This window comes from Cydia strobilella, chromosome 5 (assembly GCF_947568885.1).
Source record: "Cydia strobilella chromosome 5, ilCydStro3.1, whole genome shotgun sequence".
Taxonomy (NCBI): Eukaryota; Metazoa; Arthropoda; class Insecta; order Lepidoptera; family Tortricidae; genus Cydia; species Cydia strobilella.
The window spans coordinates 2,399,707-2,417,085 of NC_086045.1; the positions used below are offsets into that span (position 1 = coordinate 2,399,707).

The 17,379-nt window shown below is 36.4% G+C and overlaps 1 protein-coding gene and 1 long non-coding RNA gene across 2 annotated transcripts in view; both read left to right on the forward strand.

Annotated features, from left to right (window-relative positions):
* Positions 1–5,080, forward strand: part of LOC134741336 (uncharacterized) — a 67,427-nt gene extending 62,347 nt beyond the window's left edge. The window contains exon 2 of the long non-coding RNA XR_010127876.1: positions 2,501–5,080. This is a non-coding gene — a long non-coding RNA (uncharacterized LOC134741336). The remainder of the gene's footprint in view (positions 1–2,500) is intronic.
* LOC134741325 (eukaryotic translation initiation factor 5B) overlaps positions 1–5,080 on the forward strand; it is a 46,491-nt gene extending 41,411 nt beyond the window's left edge. Inside the window, exon 18 of the mRNA XM_063674076.1 lies at positions 67–5,080. Coding sequence (XP_063530146.1) covers positions 67–174 — 108 coding nt within the window. The 3' untranslated portion in view covers positions 175–5,080. The remainder of the gene's footprint in view (positions 1–66) is intronic.
* Positions 5,081–17,379: the final 12,299 nt, after the last annotated feature.

Here is a 17,379-nt window from a genome sequence, read left to right on the forward strand (position 1 = left end):
CAAAAACTTGAACATCAACCGATCCCCAAAACAAATGCAGCTTTTATAAAATTCTTGTTGTTACAGATTTCGCGCGCAAGTATTGACGCTTGCAAGGATTACTTCCGCGACGACCTCATCAAGACCGACTGGCAGCTCATGGTGGAGCTCAAGAAACTCTTCCAGATCCTCTAGACCTTCGGACAGAGCTCACACCCTCGGTAGACCTTAACAAACAACAGAGCTCTCGGAGTAAGGCGCTACGTTGACGGTCTTATCGTTTGATCCATCTACTCCGTTCGCAAAATCCTCTTTTTACTGCACCGGTCAAACTTATGCGGGTTACTGTAGACTGTTGTATTGAATAACTGATACAAACATATACCTAGTATGTCTGCGTGATAATGATAACTATTGGAAGCACGACTAAAAATGGTGCATGGACCCTGGAACTATAGAAATCGGAAATAATGTGTGCTTACATATTCTGATCTGTTTTTGAAAAGGCTAAAGGTCTCCCCTAACCTATCGACGCGGAATCGGCAATAGACGATAGAAAAAGCTTTATATGTACATACATACATATCATCATCATCATCATCATGTCAGCCGATAGACGTCCACTGCTGGACATAGGCCTCCCCCAAGGCTCGCCACTCCGACCGATCCTGTGCCGCTCGCAACCACCGAATTCCCGCGACTTTCACCAGGTCGTCGCTCCATCTCGTTGGAGGCCTACCGGCAGTTCGTCTTCCGGTACGCGGACGCCACTCCAGAACCTTCCGGCCCCACCGGCCATCAGTTCTGCGAGCAATGTGCCCCGCCCACTGCCACTTAAGGTATACATTAGGCACTTATACATACATATAATCACGTCTATTCCACGGAGGGGTAGGCAGAGACCACGGATTTCCACTTGCTACGATCCTGACTGTCCATAATATTCCTCATAAAAGTGCGCCTTTCCTCAGGATTTCCCAGATCTGATCAGAGAAAGTCCGCCGAGGTCGACCCCTTCCAACTCCCGTTTCTACCTCTCTCTTATACACTCTCCTTGTTAGCCTTCTTTCACTCATTCTATCCACGTGTCCAAACCATCTCAACGTACCTTTCTTAATTTTTGTCACTACATCTTCAGTCCACACTTTTCCCTTATCACACTGTTCACACTGTCATCACACTGTTCGAGACATCTTGTTGCGTGGACATAAAGCTTTTTTCTATAGGCTTTTGACATTTACGCGTGATATATGCGGGGAGACCCTAAGACTAACGGTTGTGGCTTGACTCGTGAAATCAGAAAACTGTTGCCTGTGGTTTGATTGTTTCAGTTGAATAAGTCCACCGTATCCGTTGTATCATAGAATCTCAACTTACATAGCAACCCATCCCGTACTATAGCGATTTCAATTTTCGTGTCGGAACCTTTTTATTTTCTTTATTAAAATTGTTAGCCTATTTAAAATTTAATTTGGGCAATTTAAAATATGTCCCTCATTATTAAAATTTAGTTTCTGGTTTGTCACGCAAGTAAAGATTATACAAAAACGTGACGTAACGGAAAAGACGATTTGGGACAATCTTATTATCAAGATGGAAAGCGTTAAGAATTATATGTATGAGAAATAAAAAACTAAGTTCTGAAATCCAAAGTTTTTCGAAAAAAAAATTGAAATAGCTCATTTACATAGACGTAAGGTACAAAATTGGAACATATAGGTACATTGTTTTATAATTTATTTACTCCCATTTAACATTAATAACATTGAAACATCGTGTTGTGGTTATTGTAAATATAAATGAGACATTTATGATACATACATCATATTTTATTTATTAGCCGCGTTTTCAGCCTTTGGTATTTTTATTTCTGAACGTGAATATGTGTTGACTCGGATTTTTTTATTTTTTTTTATTTTAACAATGAAGTCTGTTGAATAACTTGTGGTTTTAGGGTTGGGTATTTCGACCTAACTATAGTACACCTGACTATAGTACAAAAAATTCCAAATATTGTCCAAAATTGTCTCGAAAATCTTCGTTCAGGTAAGTTATTTGAATTTCGCAATTCTAAGACAAAACATTTTCACAAAAGGATGAAAAAAAAACTCAGGCAAAACCAAAAAGAAGGTTGGTAATGATTCTTTATAGAACTTGTGGACCATAGGTTGGTACTGGACTATAGTCGGGTGCATTACGGTACCTGTTAACCGCATCATAATGACCATGGTAGGTATACCTTATCTTGTTGCAAATGGTTTGACAATCCCATAATAATGGCCCGATTTTACATGAAAATGCCCTCGTACTTTTCATTTACCTGTGTCATTTTATTGGTTTGCAGAAAATTGTTTCATAGAATATATTGTTTCGCAGAATTTTCATTTCACAGAAAACATATTTTTTTTACAAGGGGTCGCAGTTTCAACCTAACCTAACCTTCTTTTCTGTTAGAGCCAATGGGTTCTACAAAATTTAGCTTTTAGCTGTACCTAAAATGTTAACGGGTTAAAAAAAAAAGGTTTCTATGAAATGAAAATTCTGCGAAACATTACATTCTATGAAACAATTGTCGATGAAAGAAGAGGTCACCCATTTTATTGCATGTGTGTTTTTGTAAAATCCCCTGTATATATCCAATATAAATGTTACAATAATTAAAAAGCGATCTTATGAAGTGTCTGATCATAATTTATTTCGAGTAAAGTGCAATACGCGATCTCATCGTCATATTGTTTTTGTCTGGCAAAATCTTTTCTGGGTAGTTGTACGCTACACTTTTTCAATTTTTGGAATTTGTATATTATTTTTATTCAGAATCACGAGCGTTTTCGATGCTATTAGGAAAGAAAAGTCTCCCAAAATTTCCGTACATTTTTCGAACCTTCCATTCCGTTGCCGTCATACAAAATATATAAGAAATTGTAACAAAATGGTAGTAAAACTCTTTGGTATCTTTGTTTTTCCTATTTGGATTGAAGGAGCTCGTTATTCTGATTAGAAATAACATAAAAATGTCCAAATTGAATACGAAAGTGTATTGTAAAAAATGTCCCTTCTACGGTGCCTCTGATTCTAACGTAGTGCCAGTTTTATAAATCGATGTCTATTTATAAAGATACCTATGATTAAGTATATAGATGGGGAGTTGAGCGTTTTCAAAAAAAATACTGAAATCCTAAATCTTACAAATCTGCGGCCGTAGCACGGTCGCATTTTAATCACCTGTGCCTGTCACGTTCTAACATGTAAGTGCGAAAGTGACAGGTGATAAAAATGGATCCATGCTGCCACCGTGCACCGCTGGACTTTCTTGGACTCATTCTACTCAGAATCGCCACCATTCTCTATCCTACCCTTAAAAAAAGATGTTACATTACGTTACCTGAAAAAAATTTTTTTTCACTTATAGTACGTGAGATACTAAAATTTCCATACAAATTTTTGGTAGATTTTTTTAGCATCAGGATCAAATATGCTAGTGTGTGTTGGAAAAACCAAAAAAGATCAGGATACAGATCCTGATCAGGATTTCAGTATTTTTCTTGGAAAACGCTCAAATTGTTGGTAAAAAAACGAGTTCTAAGTCTGAATTTGAAAAACTTGATTTAGTTTTACTACACTACGATTGAGTTGTTGGACTCGGGTGTTTTTTGAAATGTATCTCAGGGCGGCCGCGGGTGCCATTGTGGGGTAAAATCCGTCGCACCGCGTCCGCGCCAGTTAGCGTTGCTAATATTATTTTTCGTTAACCCGCTTCGTGCAACCGCGGCAGCTAGTGGTTGCCCTCAGTCTTGAGTCTTGAGACCTAGAGTTAAATACTTTATCTAAATGTATGTCTAGCTCTTTTTTGAAGGTTGGTCTTTCTATTAAACTATGTTTTCCAATATTTTAATAAATCATATAAAGATAAACGCAATTGAGTTTTAACTAGAAGTTAGACTGAATAAAGTTACAGTATAAAACACTAAGTCGAGTTTTAAAGACTCTTAAAACTTGAGTCTTTGCCAACGCCAGGCGAGCACTGTCAAGTGGCAATGAAGTATAGGAGGTAAAGGTCGCCTATTGCGATGGAGTTCGTCTGAGCTAACATATATACAGGTAACATATAATATATGTGGCTTTCCATAGAGATTCTTATGTTTCATGTCCATAAGGAGACTGATGGAAAGGTCCTTATGCACATGATTCTCATGAAACCAGTATGGAAAGCCACATATATATATATGAAATGACAGTGCGGAGATGCCACCATAAATGTCAGTTCAGTTTTCTTCAAAAATGGCTTCCATCAAATGTATGATGACTTCGCCAAAGTCAAAGTGTGCTCGTAGAGCGTGACGTTGTTCGTTAGTTGCTTTCAGTAAAGTGATAGTTGGACTTTATAAACAGCCAAGATAGATTGCAGGATGTTGACTGAAGAATCGTTAATCGCGTTTCCAGATTATTGTTCATTGGCCAAGTTAGTTTGCATAATAAACTATAAATATTACACTTTCAGCTACATTAATGAGCAAGGAACTAAATAATATTCTTCAGACGACTTGCCATTTTGAAGTTGAAACGTCATATTTTCGTAGATTTGGCGTTTATGGTGGCCCTCCCACACTCAGTCACTCCAGTCTATGAATTAGCTTAGTCGAGCGTTTTCTAAAAAAAAACTGATTCTCACAAATCCTGATCTTTTTGGGTTATTCCTACTCAGAATCATTAGCATTCAATCTTGATGCAATAAAATGTCCCAAAAATTTGTATGGAAATTTTAGTTTCCACTACGTCACGTACACACAATTTCACACTAAAATGTGACGTAATGGGACGAACATTTATAGTTTTATTGTGCTAGGATCAAGGATGGAGAATGCTGACGATTCTGAGTAGAATGAGCCCAAGAAAGACTTGATTTGTAAGAATCAAGTTTCAGCCAATTTTTTTAGAAAACGCCCAGTCCCACTACTTGTCTCTCTAGGAACAGGGAAAATAATGGTACAGAGGTTGTATTATTCATGTAGGTATTTCCCTTTTTAAAATGCTTTGTATTATATAGATGGAATCGGACATATTCTTATATTGAAGATATTATATTAAATTATGAAAATTATGTTACGTTTTATTCCTTCTCACCAAGAATATGGCTCAAGTTTATAATTTTTTTATCTGCCATAATTACACACGCTTGTTTATTATCACAGCGAGAAAATAGTTACAATTACAGCCAAAACTGCAAGATATTTGCAATTTAGTGTGATAACCAATGGCAATTTCACAGGCAACCTATTAAAACTTTGAATTCTATCATAACTAGACGCATTTCGGCTCGCAAAACATCCAGAAATTGAGAGTTAACTGACATTTTGCGAGAAATATTAGGGACAATCATACCAGGCATGGCTCACTCCGCGATTTCGTCGCGTAGCTGCTACAAGTACATGCGGCCCACACCAATTTTGGTGTCTAGCCGTAACGCACCGCTACGGAACGGACGCCTGGATGCGTAAATATGCCAATCGTTCACGCTCCATAGCGTAGCGTAGTTATCTCTATCACTCTTCCATATTAGTGCGACAGAGACAGTTGCGTTTCGAGCGTTAACGATTGGCGTCTTGTCTACGCACCCTGTTCGTGCTTGCGCCACCTTGCGGTATCTGTCGTAATAGACGCGTTTTGTGAGAGAGTGAACCTTCTACCTATATCATACACATACAGATCTAGCCTAGTACAAATACGCAAAGCTTGTACGGTTCAGGAATATAATTTATGTACCATTTCGTACCTTGTCACAGTGACAATAGTATGAGGTCCCTAGCGACTTTCATACTGAGTGTCACTATGACAAAATACGAAAACTACAAAATGCTACTGAAATTATATTTTCACATCACCAATTCGAAAAAGGGGTTTTTCTTCCCTGCTAGGAGGGATCAAAGTGGCACTTTTCTTCCCTGCTAGGAGGGATCAAAGTAACACTTTTCTATTCTAGGACACTAGAGCTGTTTTTAAATTTTTTTGCACATTCTTTTTTTACCCTAAATACTATTTGTAACATCATAATTACCTCATAGGTGATGTGAAAAGCAGTGTCACATGGTAGCAAAATGATTTCCATCTTGGGCGTAACACACTTGAATCCTTCGCTTCGTTTAGAATTCAATGTACGCCCTCGCCGTAAATATGTCATCTTGCTCCCTTGTTACACAATCTACTATATTCGACTGTACCTACTAGGTACTGATACTACGCGACGATAGATATACATTTTAAGTAATTAAATAAATGCACACTTACCCACGTACCTAGTTATAAGTTGTGAAAACAAAATAAATCCAGTTACCGGGATTCGATCCCAGGGGCCGAGCCAAATTGACAATCCTTTGCAGAAAACGAAACGAAACGCTAATAATGTATGGAAATGATAGCGTTTCGTTGGCTAGCCCTTCAGGTATTACAGCTTCTTCAAGGTCACTATCGAGTAAATGTCAGCGGTGACTATGCGGACAGCGAAGGCGAACTACAGTAAGTATATGTTTTAGATTTATCCACAAAATCAAATGTGACGTCGCCCTGTGAGTTTAGTTAAAAGAGCTAAAAGATATGGCGATGGCGCGCTGCGCGAAACTTGCGACGGAAGATTTGGCAATCGCGCGGGTTTTAAACTTTTTACTTGTCAAATCACTAGCTATTTTATACTAACATTATATTGCTGTGGTACTGGTACTTGTGGTTGCACATGGTGTTACTTGAGCCACTGAAAACCTGAGACACCCTAAGAGTTTTTTTAAATTCTGAATTCATCATTCTTTAATCCTATAAATATTAAAAAAAATATTAGTTGTTTAGTTTTCTTAACAATTCAATTCGACTAGTAATTCTACACAAGATGCTTCGCCGTTTTAGTGACATCAAACAATTGCTAGTTACCATCGTAAACACTGTTAACTGACCATTTGCATACCTTACTGCAACGAGATAAGGTTTACCAATGGCCAGTTAAGGGTGTTGCTCATTGACAAATAACGTGTCAAATGCTAGTTATCGATATTGTTGCATTACAAACCCATAGAATGGGCATGTAAAAATAATAAAAAATAACAAAAAAATTACCCCCATTAAAACATAGCGCGATCGATTCTGAACAAACTGTTTTTAGGTTTTCAGTGGGTCAAGAAACACCGTGTATATGATTAAAATTAAGTTGAAGTTGTGTTGCAGAGAAGTTATTTCTATGCCTTTGAGTTTCGTGCATATTGCATTTCTTTCATTCTAAAAGTAAAATTGTATGCATTAGGTACCTACGTGTTAACCCTTTCGCAGGTCACAGGAACAAGGTCTTCCCAAAAAATTCTAAATTTATTCTAATTAATCCAGCTCTGATGATTAATTTGAAGACAAGTCACATTTCCTGAAAGTTCAATCGAATTTTAACCTTAAGTCGAAATGCTAAATTGATTTTTTTTATGCACGCGTCTGTGGTCGATAAATTGTACTAATACTTATGGCTCGAAAAGATAGTTAACGTTTTATATAGGTACCTACTCGTACTTACCTAGGTACATTTTACTAATACTACCGTCATAAACTCAATTGGCTTCCAATCCGCCGCCGCAGAGATCTTCACACTCTTTCTCTTCTCTTCAATGTTCTTTTTACACCTTCTTCTCCTGTATACCTCTCTCAAAAATTTCAATTTCTGGCTGAAGGCAGTGGCCACCGTCTCCGTTCTAGCGCGAATTTATCACTTGCCATCCCCTCTCACAAATCTCGTGGATACAACAAGTCCTTCGCAGTGCGTTCAGTGAAGCTGTGGAATGAGCTGCCAGTTTCGCTCAGACAGGCGCAATCGCTTGCGTCGTTCAAGAAGAGGTTAAAGAAGCTATGGTTATCTGATTGATTAATGTGCCTATATTTGTATTGTATGTTGCTTTATATTTTTCTATTTCTTTCCAATTTTTAGTGTATTTTCCCCATTCCTTTTTGTGTAATATATTATATGTATGAAAAAGATGAGGTCCAATCTTGTCGACAAGCTATGGTGGACCGTCTGAATTTGACACTTAAGACAGTGTCCGATTGGGGCGACGCTAACCTGGTCAAATTCAACGCAACCAAAACGCAGGCGTGTCTGTTCTCTGCGAAACGGAGTCCTTTCGGCCTGACTCCTACTTTCCGGGATGTATCCGTACCGATATCCAACCATCTTCAGCTACTTGGCACGAGTATCTCGTCTAACCTGAGCTTTGGGGCGTATATTGAATCTCTGGCCAAATCTGCAGCTAGACGATTGGGCGTCCTCTCTAAGGTCAAGCGGTACTTCACACCGGGGCAGCTTCTTCAGCTTTACGTAGCTCAAGTCCGGTCGTGTATGGAGTACTGCAGCCACCTTTGGGATGGGTCCGCCAAATATCAGTTAGCCGCCTTAGATTCCATAGACAAACGCGCTAGGAAGCTTATTGGAGATGCGGGATTAGTAGAGGCTAGACTGCAGAGCCTTGAACACCGTAGAAAGGTAGCTTGTTTATCGGTGTTCTACAGGATACATTTCGGGGAGTGTGCGATGGGATTACATAATTTAATCCCCCCATCTCCATTCTGTCACCGTGGGACTAGACGCGGACTTGCGTTTCACCCTTACGTCGTTACTCTGCCACTGATTCGTACTAAGCGCTATGCATCCAGCTTTATCATACGAACGGCTAAGGAGTGGAATTCACTTCCTGCAAATATATTCCCAGTCCACTATAACTTGGATCTTTTTAAATCAAGAGTGAATAGACATCTTTTAGGTAAGCATGATCCATCCTAGACTGCATCGGCACTTACCATCAGGTGAGATTGCGGTCAAGTGCTTGCCTTTTTGTAATAAAAAAAAAAAAAAAAATGTTTATCCTATTAATTTTGTATGTATTTATATCCTTTATCTTTCTGGTACCTTGTTGTACATTTTGCTGCATTTGTCACCCTCTTTTCACTTTCTCCTCTCATCTACTCAAAGGTTAACTGGAAGAGATCCCTCAAAGGGATAAGTTCGCCTTTGTACATCTTATTATTTGTACCATGTAATTTTCAATGTGTATATTTGTACAATAAAGAGTTTACTACTACTACTACTAATGCTTTCATCGAAGTAGGAGCTTTTGAACATTGCTTATTATAAGCACTTATAATAAGTGTCCAGCGAGGGAATTAGGGTTTATCAATTCCATTTTTTGTATAATGTCCACAGGAAAGATGAATAACGCTAACTCATACCTACTAAAAAAAGTTCTTTACCCGGATACCTGCGTCCACAGAGCATATCGTACATGAAACATGTACATACGCCTCCTGCAGGGCGCGCTGCCATTCATTCGAACTTGCTGCCACATCGTACTATTCACACCTTTTTATTGTTATAACATAATCGTGTGTTCGGGGAAAGATTTCGTTCCTGTGCTGCGCTGCGCTGTGTGTGTGCTGTGCTGTGTTCTTGTGTTACGCTATTTCTCGCGTTTAAAGAAAGAATATCAACACATGCGTTTATTATTACTTCTTAAAAACTTTAAACCGCCGGCGCAAACGCACGTCTTCAGCTATATCAATTGGTTTTCGAGCAATGGTGTGAAAATGTGTTTTAGTATTTTTCGCAAAAAAACTAGAAATTTGGATAGCAGTTAAAACTGATAAGCTAACCGTTTTCTACTACTGTTTTCACATTGTTGTTCTATAGATAAATTACTTGGCTATCGGCAAGGTATTTTGCGGATCCTTGAATTCGACGCCATTTTTATTTTATTAAACATATTGCGGCGTCGATTGTGTGACGTAACACAAAAAAGTCCCATACATTTTCCTAATTTTTGCGTTACATTTTTGCATATTTTTGTGATTATATTCCAATTAATTAATTAAGTTAATTTAAGGTAGTCTTATGTAGTACAAATTTAATGTATTATAAGTACCCATTTGCATGCTGCCAAAAAACAGCTAAAAAGGCTAGACCATGTCTTTTATAATATCAAAGATAGATATAACTCCGTAATAGATGGATACAGTCTAAGGAAAAAACGAGCCTCGAAAATCACGAAAATTTGATTCTCGATCAGATGGCGCCACTAGTTTTGGCCTACACTCGTATATAGGGCGTTGACTGTTTCGTTTGTTATTTATAATTTTAACGCATACCAGTGAAAGAACATGGGTCAAAATCATATAAAAATAATTAATGCAAATAAAAAAATCATTTATCCATATTTAAATACATTACATCGTTTTTATATAAATCTTCATTTTTAGTTTTAAAGTGTGTCGACAGATGGCAGTGAATTTACTGGGGTTACAAAATTTACTATGAAAGTACCGCTCTAGTACAAGTTACTCTATGATAATATCTTCTATGCAAAACCCTTTTTATGTGCAAATAAATGATTATGATTGTGTTACCTACACTTTTTTTGCAATTCAGTCATTCCGTGCCTATGTCGGTAAGCGCCAAACGCGATAGTAATTTGATATCAATCGGCCATTTATAGATATCTAGACTAGAGTTTTGATACCTACGTACCTAATAGTAATTTGATCTATATCCGAATCGATTCGATTTCAAAACTCGACCTGAACAGTCGCCATCATTAGATATATCGTACCGGCTAAGCCAAACATGTCTATTAAACATGAACTACTTGTGTTTGTGAGCAACTGAGCACCTTGGACAACCCGAGAATCTGATGGTGTCTGTATGTACTTACCTAGGTAACTTAGTTACCTCAAAATCCAAGCAACCTAAAATCGTAGGTCATGTGGATAATCGGTAATTTTGGAGCCTCCTATGGCACCCCAGAGCTGTAAAGGGCCTTCACAAGCTCGAGTCACGCCTTCCTATCTTCAGCGACCCCTCTGGCCTCACTCCAGCTCAACCCGACCGCTCGTAGCTCACTCATGACATGACGGACCGCTGCCAAGAGTGTACAGGGCGCCCGGAGCCACGGCTTCCGTCCGGCATTTTCCAACCGAAAGGGATGGTTGCGTTATTCGTTTCTCTCTCTCTCTCTTCTCAATTTCCGTGTCGCGATTTCTTCGCCAATAGGTGTTTGCAATCCTCCATAGGCCTATATCGAAATCATTACGAATAGTTTTTGGCCAGAAAACGCGAAGGATCGACCTGAGGGACTTGTATACTATTAAATCTAATTGCTTAGAAGCAAAGATAGATATAACTCCGTAATAGATGGATACAGTCTAAGGAAAAAACGTGCCTCGAAAATCACGAAAATTTGATTCTCGATCAGATGGCGCCACTAGTTTTGGCCTACACTCGTATAGAGGGCGTTGACTGTTTCGTTTGTTATTTATAATTTTAACGCATACCAGTGAAAGAACATGGGTCAAAATCATATAAAAATAATTAATGCAAATAAAAAAATCATTTATCCATATTTAAATACATTTTATCGTATTTTTATAAATATTTATTTTTAGTTTTAAAGTGTGTCGACAGATGGCAGTGAATTTACTGGGGTTACAAAATTTACTATGACAGTACCGCTCTAGTATAGGTTACTCTATGCTTAGAAGCAAATCTGCTCCATATATGTTCAACTTAAACATGAAGTTGTCTAGATTGCTATTTAAATAGGAATTTTTTGACAGCGCATACGAAAGGTTAACATTCACTGCCAGCTACCAGCTACCCGCTATAGGCGCGTTTTTTGTTCGTAATAGGCGCTTTTCGCTACAAAGCGGATAAACCACACGTAATCGGCTATGCTCGTAGCGTGTGTGGCAGTGAATGTGTTGCAATAAAATTCAGCTTATACTTAATATGGCAGGGAATAAAGTAAACAACTTTTTACTAAACTTTTTAAACGTATGGAAATTTCGTAACTCAAAGGAAATTTAAATAGGAATATTTTTTTTACCCAACAAAATTTTTCACTCAAAATCATTCAAATGCAATTCGATCAGCCATCATGAGGAAACAATTCAAAATTTACATCAACTTCACCACTCTTCTGAATAAAATGCTTTTTGAAGAACAATAAGAAGCCTTTACGAGCTGCGGTGAAATAAATTTTGCAATAATTATTGTTTTAAGATTATTTTGAATTTGACATTATTTTCCTTGGTATTTTATGTATTAACTTATTGAGATATAAGTACATGACTCATTTTTAGATTTTTAATGTATGACGGCAAAGGCAGAGGGCGCTGTTGTGTTAGGTACTGCGACGGATACTTGTGTTGTAAAGTTTGTAAGTATAAAACAGAGATTTTTTACAAATTAATTTCAATACGAGAATGTAAATTCGATCACTTGCAACAAACGAAGAACTTAAGAATCTACAATGTCCGTATTCACACCCATGTCATTTCCACACAAACGCCTGTCATATATGCAAAATGCACTTAACTTAATGACCTTTTAACATGTCCATACGAACAGGTACCTGTATATGTCGTCTCGTCAATAATAGACCAGGGTCATCTCATGCCCAAGAACCAATGCGATTCGCCAGCCTTTCCGATTGGATGAATCTGAACAAGGTAGGTAGGCTCTTCTCTTAAAAATACTTCCGTAAATTGTGACGTAGATTATGTAATAATCATGATTGAGCTTGATTAGTCAGTTTTCATGTATAAAAGTTCTATTTATTTTAAATTTAAATGTGTTTTATCATACTTTTTTATTGTAGTTTGGTGAGGAAGAATGTTTTTTCGAATGAAAATTGTTAGAGTATCCATGGTAACTTGTTTTGCGTGGGTGAGGGGGTGGATTTCAGGGTCTAGGTCACGCCCCGGCGCGGAGGGCGCCGGCGCAAACTGTTCGTTCAGGAACTGCTCAAACCCCGGACGACTTCCCGTTGGAGTCAACCTCGAATACGAGCAACAACAGAAAAAAAACTCGCATAAATCAATTAAAAAAAGTTAGTGCTCTGTGATTTTGTGCCAGTGTTTTAGTGCGACGATTGAGAAAGTTTTGGCGATTTTTTTTCTATATTGATTTAATATTTACTTCAAATATACACAATAAACAATAATATAACATCGAGTATACAAAGGTAAGTACTAAAAAGTAAATAAGACTATTTTTTTAGTAAAGTCTAAAAATTTGATATTACCTACTCGTTGGTTACATTATCCGTCGGCATAGGTACCTAAATAGGAATCTCACAATTTTTCTTCCGAAGTTGTTGAAAACATAAAACCAGAAATAATAACATCTTTATTATTATTTTAATCAACCGGCTCATTATACAATTAATGACTTTTTTGCATTATTTTGGGTAACAACAATAAATTATGTAAGTGGAGGTACTGGGGAAGTAATGTTATTTGTTGATTTCATAATAATTTCATACAAAAAACACAGTCGCGCCATAAGGGTTCCTTTTGTACCTTTTTGGTACGGAACCCTGATAAACAAAGCTTTTAAGGGATAACATATCGATATTTTAAACATTTGTAAGTATGTAAAATGTCTATATATGTAATGGAAACCTATTTTTGCCTAAAACACAAGATTTATTTAAGATAGAGTGACCAACCTTCTCCTGATAAATAAAAAATATAGTCGGTCAAACCAAATTGTCATTAAATAAGAACAAAAAAAAACTATACTCGTCCTTTTGAACTCATCAGTGCTGGGTGCTAGTACTTAGTGTAAGGCAAAGATAGTATGATTCTCTCTGTATATGTTTGATATTTATTTTATTTGACACAGAGACACAGACATGAGACATGACAAAGACACATACAGACATGATATACATGACATGACATGGTTTTGATATGAGACAGACAGTCCTTTGACAAACTATACATATCATTTTAATTAAGTCCTACACATTACCTTTTTGGAAATATTAAATTATAAGTAACCTATAACCTTTTTTTAGGGTTTCATACCCAAAGGTTAAAAACGGGACCTATTACTAAGACTCCGCTGTCCGTCTGTCTGTTTGTCCCACGGTTTGTCCGTCACCAGGCTGTAATCTCATGAACCGTGATAGCTAGACAGTTGAAACTTTCACAGATGATGTATTTCTGTTGCCGCTATAACAACAAATACTAAAAACAGAATAAAATTATTTTTTAAGTGGGGCTCCCGCTCCCATACAACAAACGTGATTTTTTTTGCTGTTTTTTGCGTAATGGTACGGAACCCTTCGTGCGCGAGTCCGACTAGCACTTGGCCGGTTTTTGTAGATACTTAATACTAATCCGTATTTTTATTTTTAACCGACTACGGCAACACAAAAGGAGGGTTATGATTTTGACCGGTATATATGTGGATGTGTATGTATGATGTTCATACTAACTTCTTACTCATTATAATTTGAACACTCATCTAAGGAAACGGGACGACACTACAGTATTGCCACTTTTTAATTTCTACAGTTTCTTGTCGGACTATACCTATAGATACTTTCCACCGCAATAAAACCGGCTGACTATTTTTTTAATTCATGATAGCATCTAAACTATCATCTGACAAAGTATTATGCTTAATGTATCTAAATTTGTTTTAACTATGCACAATAAAGAATATATTATTATTATTATTATGCTCCTGGCCCGAGGTCTGTATCTGTAACGAAATCATGACCCAAAAATTAATTAAATAATATTAAATAAAGGATAACCGTTTTCGTATGCTACCGGTATACGACCGGTTATCCTTTGAATATTCGGGTTATGAAATTTCTGTATGATAATTTCAGATAAGAATTATATCTTGTTTCACACTTTTTAGAGTGCGATATTCAGTAGTCGGGTTTTAGTTTTTGAACTTATTATTTATTTATTCATTCATTCGGTCACTAGACACGAATGAGTTCGTTTTTCGTAAAATTTTTGTTCCAAAAAATATCCTTTACTTAAACAAACTAGAAAAATATGTCATTTTTGTAAGTCTGTAAACCAGCTTTCAAATAGCACATTTTACTATATACCGCGCCTTTTTTAGACATGATTCTTGGCAAAAGAAATGGCAATTCCTTGAAAATGTAATAACCTGTTTACCCTCCCACATCTATCTGAAGTATTTTGTTTTCTACTAGTAAGCTTTATAATATAAGTCGAGTATGTACTTAGGTATTTGCAAATTAATTATTTTGCAAATAAGTACATACTCGAGCCAATTATTTAGCATATAAGCGCTTCTTAATAAGTGCTTTCGCGTAATGAATAACGATACACTTTAGTTACAAATTAGATAAAGCAAAATTGTAGTATATTTTATATTAGATTTTTAGCCATTTTAATCAAAGGTAAAATACCTTCCATGAAAAAGCTCGAACACGAAAATAAGACCCGTAATCATACCCGTAGGTCTATTAGGTACTTTAATTACTGATCTTGTAAAATTGCCTTGTCTTGTTTGGTTTCCTCGCATTCGATATGAAAAGTAGATTATTTAACTCGGGTGAAAGGCACCATTTCTCACTGCGTTTGAGCGCAGACTAAGTACCTCAGCAGAAATGGGTGCCTTTCAATCCTTGGTTAACCATCTACTATTATTATCTACTTTCAAATTTCTTGCATTTATTGTTACCGCAACTGTAAATATCCGACGTCTGACATTAATTTCTGACTTTTGATTCTGAATTCTGATTATTAAAATTACGAATAATACCTTATTAAATAACGTATTACAAACTAACTTATTTAGAGAATAAAGCTAAATTAAAACTGGCCAAGTGCGAGTCGGACTCGCGCACAGAAGTTTTCGTACTTTTTAGTATTTGTTGTTATAGCTGCAACAGAAATACATCATCTGTGAAAATTTCAACTGTCTAGCTATCACAGTATTCACGGTTCATGAGATACAGCCTGGTGACAGACAGACAGACGGACAGCGGAGTCTTAGTAATAGGGTCCCGTTTTTACCCTTCGTGTACGGAACCCTAAAAAGGATACTAAATAAAACGAAAATACGTCTAAATGTAATTTATTGTAAAACCGATTATGTTAAAAATTATATGAAGATACTGTCTTACGTCATAATTTGTGGCGCTTACCATAAGGACGAAATTGGTTTGTATCTTAATACGAATAACCTGTTAGTGCGTCCTTATGGCAAGCGACAGTGTGGTACCCTTTGCTTGAAAACGACACATTTTATCGACATCGACTAGTATACTCGTAACTCGTAAGTTTTACTTGTCCTCGTATTTTTAAACTATGCAAATTATAATATGACGGCAAAATAAATTCACATAAATAATATTCTTCTATTCGACCCCCTGACAGACATACTCGTATTCTCACAAAAGGAAGGGAACCGAGACTCCTAGCCACTGCAACTCGGTATTTGGAGTCGATCTCCACACCCACGACTATACCGTCATCATAATTTAGTATTATTAGTCATGTATATAGTATAGTACCTAGTAATATATTACTGACATTGTAATTATTGTATACAATAATTACAATGTTTCTACAGTTTATCCGTATTGTCTTGTATTGTTAAATTAAGTTCAATGTATACCTAGCTATAACTTACATGTTTGATATACCTGTTAATGTAAGTTAGTCGATGAATAAATAAATGATATATATATATGCGAAGAAATTATGAGTAGCAATGTGCCAATTTTTTTTTACAAAAACTACAGTTCCCATGAAATGTTATCAATATTTTTTCTGCACGTTTATTGCCAAACCTTCTTAGAGCGTTTTCACATTGTCCGATCATATCGGATCGGACAATGTGAAAACGCTCTTACAGTTACTAAGTTTCGATTTTTACGACACTTGAAATATACGCCAATGAGTGACGTAGGTAAATGTTAAATGAAACAGTCGTCAACAGAAAGAACATTAATTAAGTAATGTAATAATTCCTAATTCGAATAGGAACTTTCTATGTGTGTTGCATGAGAATTTTCTCATGAAGGTTTCCAGTAATTATCGGAAATTTTGAGAATGATATGCAACTTGCAGTATAATTATATTTATGTTAATTAAGTTGATTTACAGTAAGTGATAGGTACTTATAGTAAGTTCTGCAACCCGCAAAGGCAAACGTATAACAGCACAGTAAATTCTTTCGGCAACTGCAAGAGGCCTGCACTGCACTCTGCACTGGGCCCAATAGGTGTGTAGGAACGTATCTAGAGCCTAAAAGCTGATAAACCTTATCTCGTTGATATACAGCTTACAAATGGTCATATTTCATATATTTCATATATTTATTCAGTATAACAATAAACATTGTGTTTGAATTTCTATTATAATTAACTTAACCTAATTAAAAAATTACATTAAATAGTTAAAATTAAATATTATACAATAATCCATGCTCATTATTTTAATTAATTATATACATTTCATTTTCAACTTATTCATTATAAACATATTATTACAATTACAAGTGCGAATACAATTAATATAAATAATGTCATATATGTCTATTGTATACAA